Source organism: Zalophus californianus, chromosome 17 (assembly GCF_009762305.2).
Source record: "Zalophus californianus isolate mZalCal1 chromosome 17, mZalCal1.pri.v2, whole genome shotgun sequence".
NCBI classification, from domain to species: Eukaryota; Metazoa; Chordata; class Mammalia; order Carnivora; family Otariidae; genus Zalophus; species Zalophus californianus.
This window is the reverse complement of record NC_045611.1, coordinates 50,048,384-50,069,110: the sequence shown is the minus strand read 5'-3', so window position 1 is coordinate 50,069,110 and position 20,727 is coordinate 50,048,384. Positions and strand designations below refer to the sequence as shown.

The 20,727-nt window shown below is 60.3% G+C and overlaps 2 protein-coding genes across 3 annotated transcripts; one reads left to right on the top strand and one right to left on the bottom strand.

The window, feature by feature from the left end:
• Positions 1-5,601: 5,601 nt before the first annotated feature.
• Positions 5,602-8,653, bottom strand: BLOC1S3 (biogenesis of lysosomal organelles complex 1 subunit 3). Its single transcript, XM_027618844.2, has 2 exons — positions 8,502-8,653; positions 5,602-8,044 (listed from the first exon to the last, which is right to left on the bottom strand). Exon 2 carries the CDS (start codon positions 8,033-8,035, stop codon positions 7,436-7,438), a length of 600 nt encoding a protein of 199 aa, XP_027474645.1. The 5' UTR covers positions 8,036-8,044; positions 8,502-8,653; the 3' UTR covers positions 5,602-7,435.
• A 374-nt stretch (positions 8,654-9,027) lies between these two features.
• Positions 9,028-19,338, top strand: TRAPPC6A (trafficking protein particle complex 6A). Of its 2 annotated transcripts, none has more exons than XM_027619805.1 (6): positions 9,028-9,175; positions 15,928-16,045; positions 16,727-16,838; positions 17,035-17,128; positions 17,570-17,643; positions 19,259-19,338. In XM_027619805.1, exons 1-6 carry the CDS (start codon positions 9,092-9,094, stop codon positions 19,323-19,325), a joined length of 549 nt encoding a protein of 182 aa, XP_027475606.1. In that variant the 5' UTR covers positions 9,028-9,091; the 3' UTR covers positions 19,326-19,338. The 2 variants fall into 2 exon arrangements, with proteins under 2 accessions (XP_027475606.1, XP_027475607.1); XM_027619806.2 differs by lacking the exons at positions 17,570-17,643; positions 19,259-19,338 and adding exons at positions 15,655-15,722; positions 17,981-18,323 and having other exon boundaries at positions 16,755-16,838.
• Positions 19,339-20,727: the final 1,389 nt, after the last annotated feature.

Sequence of the window (20,727 nt, the reverse complement as noted above, 5' to 3'; positions counted from 1 at the left end):
TGGAAACCCATCGGCTTCAGGCCTTCCCATGCAATGCCCTTCTGGAATGCGTCCTGGACCCCCACAGAACAGAGCTTCTAGCCCCTGGCCAGCTGCAGGGCCTTTTAAACTACAGAGCCACTTTCTTCCTCTGTCAGAAGATGCCACCTAACTTAGAGACACGCTGGAGAGATTAGTGGTCATTTGTAACCCGCTCTTCGGGAGCTTGACTGGCTTTTAAGGGGTGTCCTTCCCACCCATGATGAGACTGTAGTTAAAGGCCAAGGCCTCTGGGAGAAAAATGCCCCACGCTGGGGAAACAGCGCAAGAACCCCTCCCAACCCTCCTCCAGATGACCAGGAAGTGACACAGGCGGGCGCCCTGGTCAAGGCCCGACAGGACGGATTCTAGAAGCCTTTCCCCCCAAGGTGAACCTGGCCCGGGGGGTTCGGTCGTGCCCCCACAGAAGGCCTTTGCAGATGTTACACAGGCTTCTCAGAAACACCGCAGCACACTCAGAAGCCCCACAACAGACACCTCCTTGTTTCCGCTTTAATTGGAAATCTCCCCCGTTATAAGGAGGCAAATCCAAAATGGCGTGGGTGGCCGGGCTGGACCATCTCTCAGCGCTGTCATAGACACTTCTTCTCGATTCTTCGAAAACAGCTTGCAGGGGGAGCGGGAGGAAAAAGGAAATTAAAGTCAGCGGGCCTGGCCTGGCAGGTTGAGTCCTTAGAAAAACAGAAGTTGGCCCCAGGAGCGACTCAAAGTCCACCCGTTTCTCTTGCCAACTGCAGAGCTTCACCTGCTTGGGTCAAGACCATTGCAGATACTGCAAGAAGCCAAGGTTAAGGGGTGCCTGGCTGGCTCAGTGGGTTAAGCGTCTGCCTTCGGCTCGGGGTCCTGAGATCCAGCCCCGCATCGGGCCCCCTGCTCAGCTCCCTCTGCTTCTGCCCCTCCCCCTGCTCATGCTCCCTCCTTTCTTCTTCTTGGCCAAGGCCAAGGCGCTAGGCAAACAACTGTCCTGTACCCAAAACAAAGGGAAGCTTAACTATCTCCAGAGACCCCTGCACCCTCGGAAGGTCCATTCTCCCCCTTCCGTGGGGCAAGTACAGTCACACCCCAGCCCCTGCTACTTAGAGGATGGGAACTGGTGCAACTCTGCCTACCGCTGGCCCGGGGCACTCACCTCTGGCCTCCACCTCGAATTCAACCCGGACCGCACCGTCTCCAGACAACCCTTTGCATTGCCTCCCTCAGGCCCCCTGAGATCCTCAGGCCCTCGTTACCCCCACCAGGCCTTGGTGGGTTTTCCGTCTCCTCAGCCTGCAAATCATCGTACAGGTAGAGACGTGTTCTGTAAATGCAATGCCACCATACAGTGCAATAAAGAGAGTGTCTTCTACGTCCCTGCCCTCAGACCGAACCTCCAACCTCCTACTCGCCCTGATAGAGGTGATGTAAATCCCTCTGAGGAGGACTCAGCCTTAAAATAGGTCCCAATTGGGGGCGCCTGGCTGGCTCAGTCAGTAGAGCATGTGACTCTTTATCTCGGAGTTGTGAGTTCGAGCCCAGGTTGGGGGTAGAGATGACTTAAAAATGAAATCTTGGGGGGGAAAAAAGGTCCCGATTAGTCTTTGGGCCTCATATACAAACAGAGTTGGATTACTACTATGCAGAACCCACGTGCGTTGCCTGGAAAGGAATAAAGCTTTCTCATGGGGGCCCATCTCCCTCCTCCCTCTCTCCCCTCCTCTTCTCCCCCTTCCACCTCACCCTCTCCCCCACAACGTGTGCAGAACAAGGAATTGAACCCACAAGACTTATTATAGCAGGATGCCCTGATCTTTACTTCCTCACCTGGCGATACCCCAATCTCGCCTATAAAAAAGGAAGGGAAGTTGGGTCCATATATATATGGACCCAACTTCCCTTCCTCAATATATATATACATTTTTGAAAGACTTTACTTATTTTATTTTATTTTACTTTTTTATTTTTATTAAAGATTTTGTTTATTTGACAGAGGAGACACAGCAAGAGAGGGAGCACAAGCAGGGGGAGTGGGAGAGGGAGAAGCAGGCTTCCCGCCGAGCAGGGAGCCCGATGCGGGGCTCGATCCTAGGACCCTGGGATCATGACCTGAGCCGAAGGCAGACGCCCAACGACTGAGCCACCCAGGCGCCCCTTATTTTACTTTCTTTAAAGATTTTATTTATTTGACACAGAGAGAGAGAGAGTACAAGCAGGGGGAGCAGCAGGCAGAGGGAGAAGGAGAAGCAGACTCCCCGCTGAGCAGGGAGCCCCATGCGGGGCTCGATCCTAGGACCCTGGGATCGTGACCTGAGCCGAAGGCAGCCGCTTAACCGACTGAGCCACCCAGGCGCCCCGAAAGACTTTACTTATTTTAGAGATAGGGAGAGAGGGGACGGTGGATGAGCAGAGGGAGAGGGACAAGCAGACTCTGAGCTGAGCTCCGGATGCGGGGCTCGATCCCACCACCCTGAGATCATGGCCGGAGTGGAAATTAAGAACGAGACGCTCAACCGACTGAGCCCCCCGTTCCATACATGGATGACCTCGTGCTCTGAAATCAGACTAGGCACGCTGACTTTGGACTCCGCTGTCCTCCTTTCCTCCTTGAGGCACTAGCTGAACGAGGCCATGACGCCTCCAGACCTAACCTTCAATGGGCACAAACTGCTCTCACCCGCTCAGGTGGGTGATGTCTCAGCGCGCTCGAAAACTCACCCCCAATCCTGTCGATCCTTCTCCCCAAACCCAAACAGGGGCTTTGTGACTCTCCAGGGGCAGCTGGAGACTGCCGCCCACGGCGGGCTCTTTTTGCTGCCCCTGCCCAACCTTTATATGCTCTCCTCCCAGATGCTACTCACAGCCCAGTTCTGGGCCCTTGGGGGCAGGGACCACCTTTGAAACTTGAAAATGAGCCTCGCCCGCAGCCCCAGCTCAGCCCCGGCTCTGAGCCCCCCCGACTGAGACAGAAGGCTACCAGGAGGGCAGCAGGAGGGCGGCAGGCGCTCTAGGACAAGCTTCCGCCTCCCGGGTGCGTCCTGGAGCCCACTTCTCGTGTCGGTTAGACCCAGTCCGTCAGGCACGGCCCGGGGCCTGCCAGCAGTAGTGTGAGCGGCCACCCTAACTCCCAAGGCTGCACCTGCCCTGTTTCAAGTTCATAGGACACGGCACCCTCTACTCGGCTGGCAGACCACCTGTGACCCACCCGCCATCGTCTCCCGGGGCTGTGACACTGACACCCAGCGCTCTCCTATCCTCCCGGCTAGGGGTCCCTGCTCCGCCCACGACTGCAATGGTACACAGGGTCTCCAGGCCACCAGCGGACCTCTTAGCCCCCCGCGGACAACCCAGACTTGCTTCTATTTTGTGACGGCTCCTGCAGACGAAACTGGCAGGGAACGAGAGCCGGGCCCTGCATAGGTTTCCCGCACGAAGCCCCGGAAGCATACCTAAGCGGCAAAGGAGAAAACGGCCACCATCCACACCAATTCCGGCTGTGCTTTTCGAGTCTGCCGTGCTGCTGACACATCTAGAAATCCCAAAGATTGTTTTTTTTTTTTTTTTTTTTTTTAAGATTTCACTTGAGAGAGAGTGCGCACGAGTGGGGGTGGGGAGGAGCAGCAGCGGAAGAGGGAGAAGCAAGCTTCCTGCCTGGCAGGGAGCCCGATGCGGGGCTTGATCCCAGGACCCCGGGATCATGACCTGAGCGGAAGGCAGACGCTTAACCGACTGAGCCACCCAGGCGCCCCAATCCTGCAGATTCCTAACCTCTGCTGGGACTCCTATTGCCAGTGGGTATAGCAACGCTGCCCCAGTGTGGGCTATTCCTCTTCCTGCTAAAACTGCTACTGTGCACTGGGGAGCCCGGCCTGAGGACGCTGACCCTGTATGTTTAGGGAAGGACAGAGTCGACAAGGCGGCTAAATACACAGCCCGAAAGGGATCCCTTGTCCTCTCTCCACCGTGTGTATAAATCTGCCTTCGTCCCTGATCGATGTGATTAGCTGGTCAGGCAAATGCCGTGCAATGTGAACAAGACAAATGGACACCAAAGGCTGCTAAGCAATTATCGGGCAGATTACGCGTTGGGCCCCGTGACCCTTCTTTTGACCTTCTGGCTTGCGCTTATCAGTGGCAAATCCCAGGACCTGTGTGCAGACGAGGGATGGCCAAGGAGCCGCAGGAGAGTCGGTTCTGCTGTGGCATCCACATTTCTGACCAAATCATTTCCCAGTGCACCTTTCGTGAATTGCACCAGATTTCCAGGGGAGAACAGCATACCTGGGTAACCCTGCAGGGCCCACACTGCCCCTCGAGACGTTCCAAATGGATCCCATAGATTTACCTCTGGCCTTAGGCTCATCCCCCATTTGCTGGGTGTCCGCATGCTTAGCGCACAAACTGGCCGCTATCAGACCAGACACGTCAACACTACGACAGGATGCTTTCTTTCTTCCAGGTTCTCCAAGGTTAAATTTGGGGAAGGGAACCAGCAGCCCAGACTAGCTCATCACATCAACCTCAGGTGTGCTTTGCAATTTTCGATCATGTCCTTAAATTTGGGTGACCCGAGCCTGCTCTAACTCGGCACAAGGTCACTTGGGGATGTTGTCCCCCGGCTTCCACCAGAGCTCACCTTCAGTTCATTTCTATGCTGGGGGTTTCCTGGCCTGTTCCACAGGGTAAATCCAAACCCCAGTCAAGCCGGGGGTTGTGAAGTCCCCGAGGAAACATTCCCTCAACCCAGAGCCCAAGCCAAGATGGGCGTTTCCTGGGTGTGCCTCCATGGTGTCAATCAGCCTTTTCCCACCGCATGCTCTCATTGGAGGCGTAGCTTCACTCTGAGGGACCAAGAGTTTTATGCAGGGGCATCTGCTTCTCTCCAAACAGCCTGGCCCAAGGCCTGGCAGCCGTTAAATTCCAAAGTCCTCTGTCTCTGGGCAAATATTATCAGGGCCCCCAGTTTGAAGCTACCTCTGCAATTTGGGCCGGGGAGATTTCCCATGCTCTCTTCTGAGCTCCACTGTACATTTAAATTAAAGGTTGTTTATTTTTAAAGATTTTATTTATTTGAGAGCGAATGAGCACGAGTAGAGGGGCAGGGGCAGAGGGAGAGGGAGGGGCAGAGGGAGAGGGAGGGGCAGGGGCAGAGGGAGAGGGAGAAGCAGGCTCCCCACTGAGCAGGGAGCCTGATGTGGAGCTTGATCCCAGCACCCTGGAATCATGGCCTGAGCTGAAGGCAGGCGCTTAACCGACTGAGCCACCCAGGTGCCCCAGTTCATTTATTTTTAAACCAGCATTTCTGGGTATTTTTCCAGAGGCAGCCACCCTACAGAAGCACCAATCCCAGAGTCTCCTTTGTGAAATACACATTCAGGGGCACCATTCTCTGCTTACTGGTTGTTTGATAGAGGCCAAATCCTCATCTGGTTTAAAAGCCCAGCTTCATCTGGCCTCTGCTGGTTACACCACTCACCCCACCTTCTCCCCAGCTCCCCCCCGCCCCGCCCTACTGCTCTCTCCAATGGAAGACTGTGCCTTCTTCTGTTAAATAGTTATGCTCTCTTCTGACTCAGGGCCTTTGCATATGCTGTTGCCCCCCACCCCCGCAACTCTTCTCCACTCAATCCAGTTTCACCTGTTTCCAGCGTCAGGGCTCAGCTCAAACTCATGCACTGCTTCCTCGGTGAAGCCATGTGACCTCCCCCCATCTGCCCAGACAAGGTCAGAGAGATCTTGGTTCCGCCCTCACAGAATTCCCGTATGTCTTCCCGGCACTCAACATAGTGCCAGAAAAATCACAGCTAAAGTATAAAATTGCAACTATGAAAACTGTCCATTTATTTAGGAGAATATTTTATTAGTGTTTGTCTCCTGCAGTGGGCTGTAAGCTCTGTGAGGGCCTGGGCTGGCTGCTGTACCCCCAATGCCCAGCACAGGACAGGTGCAGAACAGGTGCTCGGTAACGGTGTGCTGAACTAACAAAATGGGAGTAAATGAAGAACCTGGGCAAAAAAAACCTAGGGGTCCCAATTTCCCAGCTACAGTTTCCCCTTCAATAGGCCGGGCATGAAAGATCTCTCGGGAGCCCCGTTCTCAGAGAAATCATCAACAAACCCACCCCCTGCTTAGGTGGGGAGACAAGACAAATTCCCCATAGCAGTAAGTGTTATTTTGAGTTTTAATGAGACAGGCACAGAGCACTCTTCCTCACTTCTCCATCCTGGGGTGGGGGGCTCAGATCTCAGCTTCAGGTTGGGATTACAAAGTGAGGGAGGTGGATAAGTAAATGTGAATGGGACTTGGGGGCCAGGGCTGGTGGCAGAAGAGAGGGCAGAGAGTCTGCTAACCCCAGACCCTGAGCCGAGCCAGAAATCCAAATCCCTATAGCCTCCAGGGGCCAACCTAGGGAACAGACACCATGTGTGTGGTGGTCTTTATCTGCAAATCGGAGTCATAATGTACCCAAAGTACCCGGGCAAGACTGTATTAGACCCTAAGTGCCTGAAGAGTGCCACTGTCAGCCTGGAGAATCAGAAGGAGACCCACATTGTATCTAGAGCTTGGACACAAAATGCCACCTTGGCTTGGAGGGTGGGGAGAACATAACAACTTGGTCTGGAGGGTCTAGAGCAGACACAATCTTGGGCCTGGAAAATTGGGAGGACTCCCTTGGGTCAGGAGGGGGCCTCATCTTCTGCCTGATGAAGGAAACCATGGGGGTGGGTGGCGTCTATGAAGCTAAAGATCAAGTAGCTAGCATAAGCATAATGGGAAAGGCAAAAGAAGCAAAACTAATCCTAAAGGTAGCTGGACTCAGAAAACGACACTGGGCCCAGGGGTTGGAGCTAAGCCCAAGGACTGGAAGCTAGCAGATAGCACAAGGACTAGGAGATGGAACCAGGGCCAAACCTGAGGAGCAGAAAAAGGGCCCAGCCTAGGGGCACAAAATTCCAGAAGGGAGGCTAGGCAGAGACAAGGTAGTGAAGGAAGATGCTATGGAATCCGCGCCAGATTCTGGGGCTCCTATGGGAAGAAGCAAGAGCAGCCCCCATGAGCAGAAACCAAAGTCAAGAAAGGCAGAGCACAAGGAGAGGAGAAGCAACGTGAGACCCCAGGATGGAGAAAGATCAAGGAGCTACTAGTTACTAGGGGCTGGAGCCAAGCCTCAGGGACAGGCTGGGAACCGGGAAGCAGGGGCAGGGCCAGAGCGAGGAACCAGACGCTAGAGGCAGGGCCAGGCTGCACAATATTATCATCCCCACCCCCCACCCCCCACCACGCAGCGTTATCCGGCGGGCAAGGCTCGCCCTGAGGGTGAGAGCAAGATGCGCGGGGAGCTACACAGGTAACAGGACCAGGTGCCAGAGGCCTCGAGGACTACCCCCAGGGCGCAGAGCCAGGCCAGGGTTCTGGGTTCCCGCTAGGCACGCGGTCCCGGGTCTTGCTCAGGTTCCGTCCCCGGCACGCCGCGGATGTCGGGCAGCAGGCGGCAGCCGGCCACGATGTCCAGGCGCTCGGCCAGCGCGCAGAGGTCCCCCCGCGCCAGGCGCACGCTGTGGGCCGCCGCCAACCCTGCCGCCTGGGCGGCCGCAAGCCTACTGGCCAGGGCGGCCACGTCGCGGCCCGCGCGGCGGTACACGCCGCTGACCGCGGCCGCCACGTCGTGGTCCAGCCGCGCCTGGCTCTCGGCCAGCCGGAGCTGCAGCAGCGAGCGCGCGGGGGCCGGCGCCGGGGTCTCCTCCGCGCCCCAGGCCTCCCCGGCCGTGTCCCGCTGCACCACCAGCGGAGGCAGGTCCCCCGGCGCGGCGGTCGGCTCCGGCTCCGAGTCCGAGTCGGTTTCCGCGGCCTCCCCGGCCACCCGCAGCCCCGTGGGGCGGCCGCGCGTCGGGCCCGAGGGGCCCAGGTACAGCTCCTCCTCCGACGAGGACGCAGAGAGCTCCGAGTCCGTCTCGGCCGCCTCCCCCGGCACCACTGTCTCGGGCCTCCGCAGCGGCCTCCGCCGACGACCCTGGGACGCCATGGCGCCGAACTAGGGAGAAGAGGGGCGAAGGGACGGTATGAGAGGCGCCTGGCGGTGGTTCAAAGGCGCAGGTTCTGGATTCCCAACCCCTTCAATGACTAGCTGAGCGATTTGGGGCCATCTGCATCCCCTGCCTGGGCCCCAGTTTCCTCTTCTGTAAACGGGCTCATCATCCCTGCTGCCAGAGATAAAGGAAGTCACTGGACCCCACCCTCTTTGTGCACTGACGGGGGAACGCAGAACCGGATGGGATGAAGGCTCTGGGGCCCGAGCTCTGCGCACCCGAGCTCTGCGATTTTGCCTCCTAGCAGAGGCCACACCTGCCACACCGTCCTCGGAGGCTTTGTCAGATCCGGAAACACACGGGCTCCAGACCAGGGTCTCAGAAAGGGTGACAAGCCCAGCTGGACTCTGGGGAGGGTACACGAGTGGGGGCGCGGGGCAGCGCTATCACCGAACACCGTACCTGGTTACCGAAGCCTCGACCCTGCAGGATCCGCTACGCAGCCGAAGCGCGCCGTCTTCACCGTGGGAAGAGGGTGACAGCCCCAACCAATACGGGAGCACGTTGGGCGGGCACGGCGGCCGGACACGTGGGCCGCTCGACTACCTACCCGGAAAGCAAGCGCTCAAAACCAGCTGTGTGTAGGGGGGGATAGTCACGTGAGCATAGGTACGACCAATAGGAAGGCGGCTGGGCTGGCGCTTCCGGATTGTGCTGCTTGGCGAGTGGACAAATGGCAGTTTTTAAAATACGAGGTTTGTCGCGTGTAACCAGTGATTCGACCAATGAAAATGCTCCGCAACCCGGAAACGGACTGGAGACGGGGGGGGGAAGGGCGGAGATGCTGTCACGTGTGGCCAATGAAAAGAGGCCCCCCTCCAAGTCTCCCGGGTTCACGCGCGCACCATGTGAGCTCGGTAGGCGGGGCCAGCCTGAAACACCAATGGAGGCGGGGGTGGGCGGCCTCGCGCCTGGTGCAGGAGGCGGGGCTTGCACAGCCGGGCCAATGAGAGCGCGAAGCGCTGGACGGCCGTTGGGCGCGAGGCCGGCGCATGGCGGACGCGGCGCTGTTCGAGTTTCTGCACACGGAGATGGTGGCGGAGCTGTGGACGCACCCCTCCGACCCTGGCCCTGGGGTGAGCGCCGGACCCTGGGGGGTAGGAGGCGCGGGCCGCGGCGGGAAGGGCCGATCGAGGCCCTGGGTAGTGCGGAGGGCGTGTCAACGGCCCGGGTCGAACTCCGACGCCGCCCCTGCCTCGCGGGGCGCTGACTCCCTCTGTAAAGTGGGGATCGCAGCAGGGCCGGCCTCGCGGGTTACTCCTAAAAGTGAGGGAGGCAGCTCCGGCTAAAGCTTAGCTCAAGGCCTAGCACAGAGTCAGCAGGTAGTAATTATCATAATTACTACTATTGGACGTGTACCAAGGACTTACTCTTGGCTTGAATTCCGCCTGCGCCACTAACTAGGTGTGAGAGCCAGTGACTCTATCCCGTGTGCCTCAGTTTCCTCCTTAGTAAAATGGGCATTATAACAGCACCTCAGTCTCAGAGAGGGACATGTACTCATCCAACGAACAATTAGGCACCTATTGTATTCCAAGCACTGTTTCCCTGTCCTTGCGAAACTTATAGGGGAGGCAAACAAAAATACGCCACTGCCTAGTGAGAAGTTCCATAAAGAAAACTTCCATAGAGGAGCGCCTGGGTGGCTCAATCCATTACGCGTCTGCCTTTGGCTCAAGTCGTGATCCCAGGGTCCTGGAATCAATTCCCGCTTCGGGCTCCCTGCTCAGCGGGGAGCCTGCATCCCCCACCCCTGCCGCTCCCCCTGCTTGTGTTCTCTCGCTCTCTCAGATAAATAAAATCTTTTAAAAAAATTCCATAGTCATGAAAAAACTAGGGATGGAGTGATTGATGGTGGAGGAAAGCCTTCCCAAGGCACAGACTGTAGGAAGTTAAGGCAGGGTGGGGGTGGGGTGGGGGTAGTGGTGGATGGAGCGCATTCCAGAAGAAGTTAAGGAACAATAGGTGCAAAGCCCTGAGGTAGGGGCTTGCTTGGCATTTTGGAAGTTGGTTCTTCTGAGGAATAAATGACTCAAACTTTAAAGCACTTAGGGTGATGTCAAGCACCTAATCCGCCCCCAGAACATGGGAGCTCCTGTTATAAAATCTGTTACTAAAAAGAAAGGGTTGGGGAGAGAGTAAGGTGCTTGAGAAGTGAGTGCTGTGATTAACCTTTTTTTCATATTAGCATGGTCATTGTCATCATCAGTATGCAAGATGTTTTTACTGGCTTAGGTTTTATGGTTTAGGAGCCCCAAGGAGGGTGTTGCTTCTCATCTCAACCCCACTAAGTGTCAGGCCCTGTGGTAGGCTCTGGGAATTCCTCAGTGAGACCTACAAAACTCCTGGCCCTCCTGGAGTGGGGGAGGGGGGCACTAAGATAAATGAATAAAGTCTAGAATGTTAAGGAAATGCCATGAGAACGAGAATGATAAAGCGTGGGATGGAGAGTGCTCATTGGCCTTTGTTGGGGGGGCGGTTTGCAGTGCCTCGGTACCCCATCCAGCCTGGCTTGAAACTCCTGTATCCCCGACATCAGTCCTTTCTCCCTCACCAGCAGCCCCCAACCAGGCCCTGCCACTTCTCCCCACCCCTGCCCTGTAGTCCAGGCCCCTCTCTGCCCCTGTACCAGCCTCCTCCCTCATCTCTCAGCTCATTTCACTTGTATCTTCATTGCGTTCACATCGATTAATCCTTCGGACTTTGGCTCAAATGCCCCTTCCCCCAGGAAGCCTTCCCTGGGCGCCAATCCAAGGCAGGTGTCATTGTGATGTTCTTGCAGCCCCCTCCCATTTGTCCTTGAGAGCCCTATCACACCCAAGTATGTATCTGAATTATAGGTCCCTGTGAGCCTTTGATTCACAGTCACCGCCCCCCCATCTCCAGACTGTGCACCGTGTGGGCTAGGACCAGGTCTGCGCTGATCACCACATAGTAGGTCCTCGGCACACAGTAGGTCCTCAGCATGGGTTTGTTGAAGTGGACGCAGCTCCCCTGCTGTGGAAGGCGGGGGTGGGGACCGGGATTTGTAATAATAAGAGCACCTGCCCCAAATGAATGTTTCCTGCACGCGCTCATGGGCTTCACCCTCCCGATTTCATTTGATCCTCCTACTGACCCAGAGGTCAGCACAATCCTCCCCGATTTGTAGGCTTTGGAGCCTGAGAAACCAAGGCTTTGATGGACAGGAGCGCTTGCTCTCAAGTGCCAGAGTCAGGAATGTAACTAGGCCTCCCACCTCCAGAGCCTGCGCGCTGTAAGCCCTGGCCCGCATTTCTCAGTGCCCCTTCCCTGGCACTCTCTGGGAGGATTTTAATGGGTTTCTGTGGTCAAGCAAGTGTGGGAAATGCTGGGTTACTCAGCTCTGCTCACCAGGGGCTTTCAAAGCACACGAACGTGCCCGGGACCCAGCTGCCACTGGGATTCCCGTGCTGGGGTCCTACCCCGGAGCTCGCCAGTGCTTCCCGGGTGCAGCCAGGGGTGAGGTCTGCAGTGGGTCTCCCATGTGCCTGCCACCTGGAAGCCCCATTTTCAGGGCCATATCAGGAGAACTGCTGTTTGGGGCGCCTGGGGGGCTCAGTCGGTTGAGCATCTGCTTTCAGCTCAGGTCATGATCCATGATCCCAGGGTCCTGGGATTGAGTCCCGAGTCCCAAATTAGCAGACCCTCAGCCTTGGGGTGGGAGGAATTAGGCCTGCGGGGGGGGGCGGGGCTTTGGGAGTGTTTGGGGGGAGAAGGTGGGGCCTGGGGGTGTCTGGGACCACCTGGGTGGATGCGAGAGGTGAGTTCAGGGCCACAGGGTGGGAGGCGTGCTCATTCTTAACCCATGCACCTGGGGGAGCGAGGACATCCCCTCTCCCCATGCTCCTCTTGAGGCAGGAGCCCGGGCAGCTTGTCCCCCCGGTCCCCCAGCAGGGCCTGCACAGATCACTGAGGGCCAGGGCAGCAGAAGAGATGGGAAGGAGCCTGGCACGGGGCCCCTGCCCGCTCCCCGCCTTCAGTCCAGGATGTTCTCTGCGAGTGCAGGGCTCAGGATGCACGGGCTGGTGGGGAGGCTCCGATCGGATCGCTTGTTTCCCCATCTCCTCCTTGGGGCTCGGTGGCGCTTTTCCGTCCAAACACTCGAACCTTCCTGCAGTGGAGCACCCTCTTCTCTTACTCTGTCTGCAGTGCTTCTTCCACGTGGTTCCATTGCATCTTCTTGGCTCTTGGATGAACATTGGACTGTCTGGGTCCCTTCCGCGTGACTTACAACTTCTTGGCCAGTTTTTTTCTACCTCAAGGGTTTTCCTTGACAGCCTGGGAGGCTTCATCCCCCTTACAGATGCGTTTGTCCGGCAGCTCCCTTTGTTATTTTCGCTACCATACTTCCCGTTTCCCAGGGCTGCCCCTCTGGCTGCCCCTTCCTCCCAGCTCCCGTGCTGTTGGGGGGATGCTAGGAGGGCTTTCTCGAAGGGGCTCCCCTCTGTTCCTGCATGATCTTGTTTCCTCTCAGTGGGCTGTTGTGCAGACTCATTTGAGGTGGGGGGCGGGTGCCAGGAGCCCAGAACTGCTCTGGCTCTGGCTCTGGGCTGGGCCGGGAGGATGAGAGTCCTGCCCAGGCTTTCGTAAGAATGATAAACTTCTAATCCATGAAGAGCTTTTGTAGGGACCAGGGGAGGCAGGCGGTGATAGAGCCGGGAGGCTTCTCCTCCCTTCCTCCTCCACCCTCTTCCTCTGTCACCTGCTCATCCTCGGCCCCTCCCTTGCACTGCCTCTCTCCCCTCCCTTGTCTGTTGTTCCCGTACCCCACCGCCCCGATCTTTCCAGTTCCGCACATACGTCACTGGCCTCCAGCGCGGGCTGAGTCCGGCGGTGCCACCAGCTGGGGAGGAGCTGTTGCCCAGTGCGGGTCACACCACCGCTGTGAGGTAGGGCCAGCCGTCAGGCCCATTTCACACACGGGGAAACTGAGGCCTGGGGTTATGAGATAGCTTGCCCAAGGTCAGTAAGCAGCGGAGCCAGGCCTTGAACCCAGGCAGTCTGAAGTTCACTGAAGGGAGACCTTTCCAGAACGTTCCCCCCCACCCACCTCGAGGGGGGCTCCCTGGCCTGGCTGAGGACCCTGCTGACTCCCGGGCTGTCCACCCTCAGGGCCGCTGTCCTGGCTATGACCCGGGCTTGGGGTGCCTCCCCACTCCCTTCCCTGCTTCGCTCCTCTCCCTTCATACGTGGCCCCAGGGGAGCGCTCAGAGCGTGGCTTTTCTCCCGGCCATGTCCCCGATGTCCTGCCTCGGCTGAAGCCACTAACGGCTCCATTAGTTCCTGTACGGTCGGGGCAGGGACTGGCGCACCCTCTCCCATGGCGCCCTCCTCGGCCTGGTCTACGGGCGCCCCGCCCCAGCGCTCACCGCTGTCCCCGACCCTCGTGGCCGGAGCTGCACCCCCCAATCCCCTTCCTCCCTCCTTGCCGTGGCGTACAGCCTCTGCTGCGAGTTCCCTCCCCTTCTCAGCCTCCTCCTCTGAGAAGCACTCCGGGGACCCCTGCTCTGGGGGGAGCTACCCGGCTCACCTCGCATATGGGTTGTCCGTCACCTGGGCACCTGTCACCCCCTGCCCCCGCCCCCCCCCCCCACCCCGGGCACAGTGGCCAGCCCCTAGAGGCCACCAGGAAATGTCTATGGAATGAAAGAGAGAGAGTCCCCACGCGCCGGGCAGGCCTCAGGGCCACAGATGTGCTCGGTCAGCATGGAGGCTGGCCCTGCCTCTTTCAAGGCGCTCACCTCTGGAAGGGAGGGGACAGGGGAGCGTGGTCACCCTATCACCTGTCAGAGAAGGCTAGCCGAGGGCGTGGCAGGCGGCCTTCTAGGTGCTGAGCTAAGTCGGCCCACAGATCGGAGCCCCTCCTTCATGGGGCTCTCCTTCCACCGGGGGCTGGCCACCCAGGCTGACAGACGCAGAGGCGGTGAGTGATAGGGACAGTAACACTTGCTGAGCCTGGCTGGGAGCACTTGGCCTGTGTTTAATCCTCATAAGGACACAGGGAGGGAGGTGGCACGGCTAACACCGTCCTCTCTTTCCCTGGGAGGAGGCCGGGGCTCGGGGCCCATGTCCCCCTCACTGTCTCTCCCACCTGAGCTCATCTCTGCATGCCTTAGTCATCAGCTGTGCCTGAGGACACCAGAGGCGCGTGCTGACAGAGGGACCAGAGGGCTGGCCAGCGCCAGCCAGCAGGAAGCTGTGTCATCACCAGGTCCGGTTCGCCGCAGGAGGAGCACGGAACGGTGGGCAGGGGCCGAGGAGCCAGGGCGGCCTGGCAGAGAAGAGGGCCACCTTGCTCGAGGACACGGGCGACCTCTTCTCAGGCCTCCCTACTCCCAGAACCTCCCCCCCGGCCCGAAGATGGGCCACAGCCCTGGCCACCCCACTGAAGGCCGGGACAGCCGGGGGTGTCACCCTGACCACTGCCGCCCCCCCACTCCCCCAGCCATCAAGGCTTCGCAGCCAGCCCTGCCCAGGTTTGCAAGCCGGCCCCCCGTCCCCTCGCTCCTCCAGGCCCCGGGTTCCAGGTGTGAAATACAACCTGCCTTAGTTGTTAAAATTAAACAGGAGGTTCGTACAAAGCGCCCGGCGCACGGTGCATGCTCAGATCCCCACTGCTCACTTCGATTGGCGGCCGTGTGGCCCCCGTGTGCCGAGGCCAGTGCTGGCTGCTAAGGGTCAGCCCAGGGCCCCGCCCCACGGGATCCAGCACCTGATCCAGGCCGCGGCATGGGGGAAGGGAGGCCTCCGGGCGTGGGGATGGGGCCATGAGTGAGCCGGGGGGCCCCTCTCCTGGAGGAGCAGGGTGCCTCACTCCATACGCTGTCCTGGTAGGTTGATGCCTGCCTCGCTCCATTCTCTTCAGGCCCCCCCCGAGGAATTACATACAGGCCGACTCCTCGGGCCTTGCCATCAGCACCGCGGGCCTGTGCCCGGACACCACGTGCAGCCTGCTGTCCCCCTCCCCGTGCCTCTGCCCCCCTCCACCGTGGGACCCTGGCCTGCCTTCCCCGAGCCCCTGAGCGGGCATCTCCTGGCCCGAGCCCCCGTGGGGCCCTCCCGGGGTTCCTGGCTGATGTTTTAAGGCATGACGATCACAGCTGATTGTTACAGCTTCCTGCCGGCCTGGCCAGGAGGGTGGGCCCCATGGCCGCGTGCCCACTGCCACACGAGCCCTTCGGCCAGTCACCTGGAGCCCCCGACTGGGGTGATGAGCATGCTGCCTACCCACACAGGGCTGGAAACGCTTGCGACAAGTGTACGGGTGGTCTCAGGAAGGAGTTGACAGGCAGGCTGAGGCCGAGCCTGGGGAACAGCCCCATTTTTCCCCGAGGCAAGGGGGCGCTGGTCTCAAGAGCGATGGCACCTGAAGGCATCCGAAGGCCTGAAGCTGCCCTGGAAGGCGCTCCCTCCTGGCTCTCCTCAGCCCCGAGCAGGCAGGGACGGGCACATTGGTCTTAGAGTACCCTCTGCGGCTACTGTCCCAGGTGGAGGTGGCTGTGGGCCCCTGAGCCTCTCTTCCCTGACCTTTTAGGGACAGAAGATGAGCCTGTCTGTCCTGGAGGGCATGGGCTTCCGTGTGGGCCAGGCCCTGGGCGAGAGGTGAGAGCCGGTGCTTGCTGCCCTTCCCCTGCCCTGGCTGGCTGGAGGCAGGCAGGAACTGAGGTCAAGTCCCTGCAGGGGTTGTGTTGCTCTAGAGAGGAGCCCAGCCCGGCTTCCTCCCTCTTCCTTACCCTGGGCTCCCCATCCCGGCCCCTCCCGGCCCCACAGCATTGGCCGGGCCTAAGCGGCTGCCACTGCCCCCCAGGCTGCCCCAGGAGACACTGGCCTTCAGAGAGGAGTTGGACATCCTCAAGTTCCTGTGCAAAGACCTGTGGGTGGCCGTGTTCCAAAAGCAGATGGACAGCCTCCGCACCAATCACCAGGTGTGTTGCGCGCGCCTGGGGCCCAGCTTCCCGACTCCAGGCGGACACCGCAGCCAAGAGGAGGCAGGAGGAGAGCCCCTTGGGAGGGAGGGCGCAGCGGCCCGGCCACCGCTGGGCTGGGTTGGGGGGGAGTGGGGGGTGGCCCTAAGCTCGTGGGCAAGAGCCAGGTTTCCCGACTGGCAACATGGCCCCTCTCTGGGCCTCCGCCCAATCCTCTGAGGGGAGCCAGGAGGCCGCAATGGGCAGGGCGTGGCGGGGGGTGGTCACAGCTATTTCCAGAATGTCCACAAGCTTCCCAAGATGGGGCCCCAGGGTGAGCAGTAGGCTGTCCCATGGTCGGCAGCATCCCTCCTTGGCTTGACAGCCGAGTCCCCACTAGGTGCCCATGCTGTGCCCGGCCCGGCCTGCAGCTTCTCACCACAGCCCCGGGAGGAAGGGCCTGTGCGACTGTTTACTCCGGGAGCCAGGCCACTTAGGGGGGTTAGGACCAGTACACCCCATGGGTGGATCCCCGGCCCAGCTTGGGAAGCCCCTGGGCCCTTCTGGAGCTCTGAAGGATGGGGCCCATGAAGACAGGGGTTCTGAGGCCCGGGTCCTTCTAGACCGCAGCCCAATGGGGCAGGGGGCGCTGGGTCTTGGCCTTCCGTCCCCCACTACAAATGCACAGGTGCCCCCCCCCAGCCCCTACTGGGCTCTTCTCTGTCCCTAGGGGACCTACGTCCTGCAGGACGATAGCTTCCCTCTTCTCATCCGGATGGCCTCGGGCCTGCAGTATCTGGAGGAAGCACCCAAGGTAGGGAAGGTGCTTGGACTTGACCTCCCCCTATTTCCTCAGCCCCACCCCAAGGTGGCCTACCCTCAACCTGAGGGGCTGGCCCATGGCCCAGGACGCAGGGGAGGAGTTGCCCCCACTGTGTGTGGAGCCCCGGGCCTGGGTGTGGGCCTCCCTGCTTCCCTGGGTGATGTGTACCCCCGCTCCCGGTCCCCAGTTCCTGGCCTTCACCTGCGGCCTCCTGCGAGGCACCCTCTGCATCCTGGGCATCAAGAGCCTGGTCACCGCCTCCGTGGCATCCCTGCCCACCTGTGAGTCGTGGGGGAGGGGGCCCTCCCCATCCCTTCCCATCCCTCCCCATCCCTCCCCATCCCTCAGGTGTGGTGGGGCTCCAGAGTTCTGTCCCTGCTCCCACAGCTCCAGGAGGTGGCGCCGGGCTGCTGAGCCCCACTGACAGATGGGGAATTTGAGGCCCCGAGAGCTTAAGTCACGTGCCCAGACCACATGGCTGGGGCAGCCCATCCACGCCCCTGGCCCTGTGATGCCCCCCAACCCCCAGCCTGCTTCCCTAGGTTGTGCCAGCCCGGAGCAGAGAACTGCTGACAGACCATGCGCTGGTCTACTGGTTGTGAATGTTATTCCGGGTGGACATGATAGAAGTCAGCCTGCTTGATGCTCGATGGAGGTCCCCAAAGGGCAGCCAGGGCCTGTGGGTTGCAGCCTGCCTGACGGGGTGTCCTCCTGACCCCCAGGGCCCTCCATCAGACGAGCTGAAGTTTCATGCCTCCCTGGGGCCAGCCTGCCCTCTGCTGTCCACCCCCCCCAGGTGTTTGTCCCTCTGCTGGTCCCCCAGGCCTTCTTATGGCGGGGGGACCTGAGGCCAAGTGGCCAAGACCTGAGCAACACATGCCGAAGAAGCCCGTGCCAGCTCCTCCTTAGCAGCCTGCATGCTTGACCTTCGTGCTCCTAGTCACCCACACGGCGCTGGGATGTGGGCCAGGTGGGCGGGGAGCAGCACCCCCTCGGACCAGCCCGAGGCCACCCAGTCTGCTGGTGCAGGGCAGGGAGGCACATCTCTGAGCATCTCTGAGCTGTTGCGGGTGCTTTCTGCCTCGCCCCTCAGATCCCAGCCCTTCGAGCTAAAGCCTGCCCTTCTCTTCCAGGTAAGTTCCAGGTGGTGATTCAGAAAACCTGAGGAGCCCCAGGCCCTCACCCCCCGCTGAGCCTCACGGCCACCGCAGGCCCAGGGACCTCGGAGCACCGCTTTTGGGGGTGGCCGGAGGGCTCGTGTCGGGGACCCCAGGCTCTGTGGGTGATGGACAAGAGCGGGGGTGCAGGGGTCCAACCGCCCTAGGGCATCATGTGTGCTCCCCAAGTGGGTGTCACAGGGAGGTCGGGGTGTCCTAGGAACAAGGTGGCCCAAGTTGGGGCCAGTGTGAAAGGATCCCTGCGTCAGACTCCTGCCTCTGCATGGCGGATGCCCAATAAAGGTTCTATATGTGCAGCCAGATTTAAAAGTGGAAGGTGGGGGGGGGTGCTCTGTCACAGGTCCTGCAGGGGTGGGGGGAGTAGAGCCCTCTGCGTGCCTCCCCACCGCTCATTTCCTCCCCCTGCAGGCCCCTTGCATCCCCAGCCCCGTGGCCCCCGAGCCCTAGTGCTTCACCGCCTCCTGCCTGCACGCCTGGTGGGGGATGGTGGCCCCGGGCACCGGCAGCCCTGCTGGCCTCGACAAGTCTGGGGCCGCCCTTCCCCTGGTGGGGTGCACCGAATGGCCCTCTCCCTAGGGAGTAGGACTGGGGCCACCCCGAGCATGCGCAGGGGCAGGCCTGGGGCTGCCAGGACCGAGGATGGACAGAGGGGGGGGAAACGGGCCAGACTCCCTCATTTCCACACACCCCCCCGCAAACCCCACAAACACACCTGAGGGAGCCGGCAGATGGAAGTCCCACCCAGAACAACAGCCAAGCTGACCTGCCCCTGGGCCGTGTGGCCTCCCTGGCCTCCTGCCTCCCCACGCCGGCACCACCTCCCCCCACTTTACATTCATAGCACCTGAGGGGACCACACACCTAGGCTCTGCCCAGGCTCTGCCGCCTGCCGAGGGTAGGGACCCCTGCATCAGAGCTGTGAACTGAGGCTGGGGTGAGACCCGAAGGGGAGAAGACAGGTCTCTACCTCTACAGAGTCCTGTGAAGGCAGCCTGTCTGGCCCCTGCCTTGGCCTGCCCACCCCCAGCCCAGAAAGCGGCGCTCCACATTCTGGCCTTTGCACACACCAGTCCCCGCCTGGGCCGCCCCGGCCCACTCCCCAGACTCCTGCCCCCTCTGGGGCATCCAGCAGCCGCTCGCCTTCTGCTGGCCACCGCCCCCCTCTGTGCCCACAGCCCCGGGAGGACCCCTAGACAGCTTCTTCCTGCCCTGTGGTGTTTTCTTATATTCCAGTGCACTTCTTGGGTCCCTCTGGATCCCTTTGCCCAGGACAGAGCCTAGCAGACATCTCCCCGAATGAACTGGTTATTCAGCTAAACTGTGTGCAGGTGGGCAGGGGCGCAGAGGGTTAGCCCCATCCTGCCCTCAAGAAGCTCCTGAGCGCATCCTGGAGGTTCCCCCACACACTCACCCCCCACTCAAACATACTAGTCCTGCCCCCCAGTTGTCTGGACTGCTGCCAGGGCTGGGGGCAGTGGGCAGAGTCCCCAACTAATGGAGGACAGGGAGGAAGCCTCCCCAGGAAAAGCAGCTTGAAGACCTGGGGAGGAGAGACAGGACCGGCCCCCAGCTGACGGAAGGATGCTTGGCTCTGGCTACAGGGGGCAGGGTCTGGTAACCCAGGCAGAACCCCTAGAGGGGCGTCCTGCTGGACCAGGTGGGGTCCCTTTTCTCTTGTCCTGAACCCCTCTGTCCCGGGCACTGTTGGGTGGTAGCCTCCCGCATCCCCACCAGGTCACCCATCTACCCCAGGCAGTGACTGTTTGTCCCATCGTGCCAGAAGCTGAAGCGACACGGGGGTTGGAGAGCAGAGCCTCCCCCCGCCCCGCACAACTGAAAGCCCCTCTTGCTCAGCCCTGCCCCTGCTCTCGAACCTCTCAGAGAACAATGTGCAAAGCATCCAAGCAGGCAGGAGGCAGAGCCTCAGCAAGCCTGCAGCCCCTGCAAACCCCTGCTTCCAGAAGCCCCGCTCTGCTTCCACGTGACCCGGGGCAAGGAACTTCAGCTCTCTGGGCCTCAGTTTCTTCATCTGTAACGTGGGTGTCACAGCTGCCCTGACGGGCTGTGGTGAGGAAGAGGGGCTAACTGTGGGAAAAGTGCATAAACCGTGTGCGGTTCCTGGTAAGCCTTCACCTGCATGTTATCGTCCTTCTATGAGAAGCATCTAGAGCAGCCTGGTAAATGGGTCAGTCCGTGCCCGGCACACGTTAGCTGCGGTCATTCCTGAGTGCCTGGCTCTGTGCTCAGTGGACTCCTCCTGACAACTGCGGGATGGTGGTTGTCCCTGGTCCACTCAGCAATGAGGAAGCCGAGGCTCAGAGAGGTGAGGTCACTTGCCTGAGGTCACACAGCTGGGCCCTGGAGGAACTGGCATCCGAACCTGGGATTGTTGTCCTCTCTCAGCTCTGGACTGTTAATCCCTGCGCCAGCTTCCCACCCCCCAGTCCCATGGACCCCCCCCCCCAGGAGCCCCCGGTAGGTGGAGCCCCAGGCAGCTCGGTGGCTTGCCACCTCCCTCCCTTACGCGGGGTACCACGCCCGGGGGCAGCCCCCAGTCCTCCAGAGTGGGACAAGCGGGCAGGGCGGGTGCTCTGGGGGAAGGGGCGGGGACAGGGCAGGCAAACCGGTCGGGCGGCTGGCCCCGCGCTCGGGGCCTCTCTCCAGTGGGGCCGACACAGCAGCTCGGCAGGGCAGGGAGCTGG

What these genes read in the sequence shown, in the direction of transcription:
- BLOC1S3 (XM_027618844.2), bottom strand. Translation starts at nt 8,035, where the DNA reads ATGGCGTCCCAGGGTCGTCGGCGGAGGCCGCTGCGGAGGCCCGAGACA.
- TRAPPC6A (XM_027619805.1), top strand. Translation starts at nt 9,092, where the DNA reads ATGGCGGACGCGGCGCTGTTCGAGTTTCTGCACACGGAGATGGTGGCG. An exon ending in ATCTGGAGGAAGCACCCAAG is followed by an intron (nt 16,839 to 17,034) that starts GTAGGGAAGGTG and finishes CCCGGTCCCCAG; the next exon opens with TTCCTGGCCTTCACCTGCGG. An exon ending in CTGCTGTCCACCCCCCCCAG is followed by an intron (nt 17,644 to 19,258) that starts GTGTTTGTCCCT and finishes CTTATATTCCAG; the next exon opens with TGCACTTCTTGGGTCCCTCT.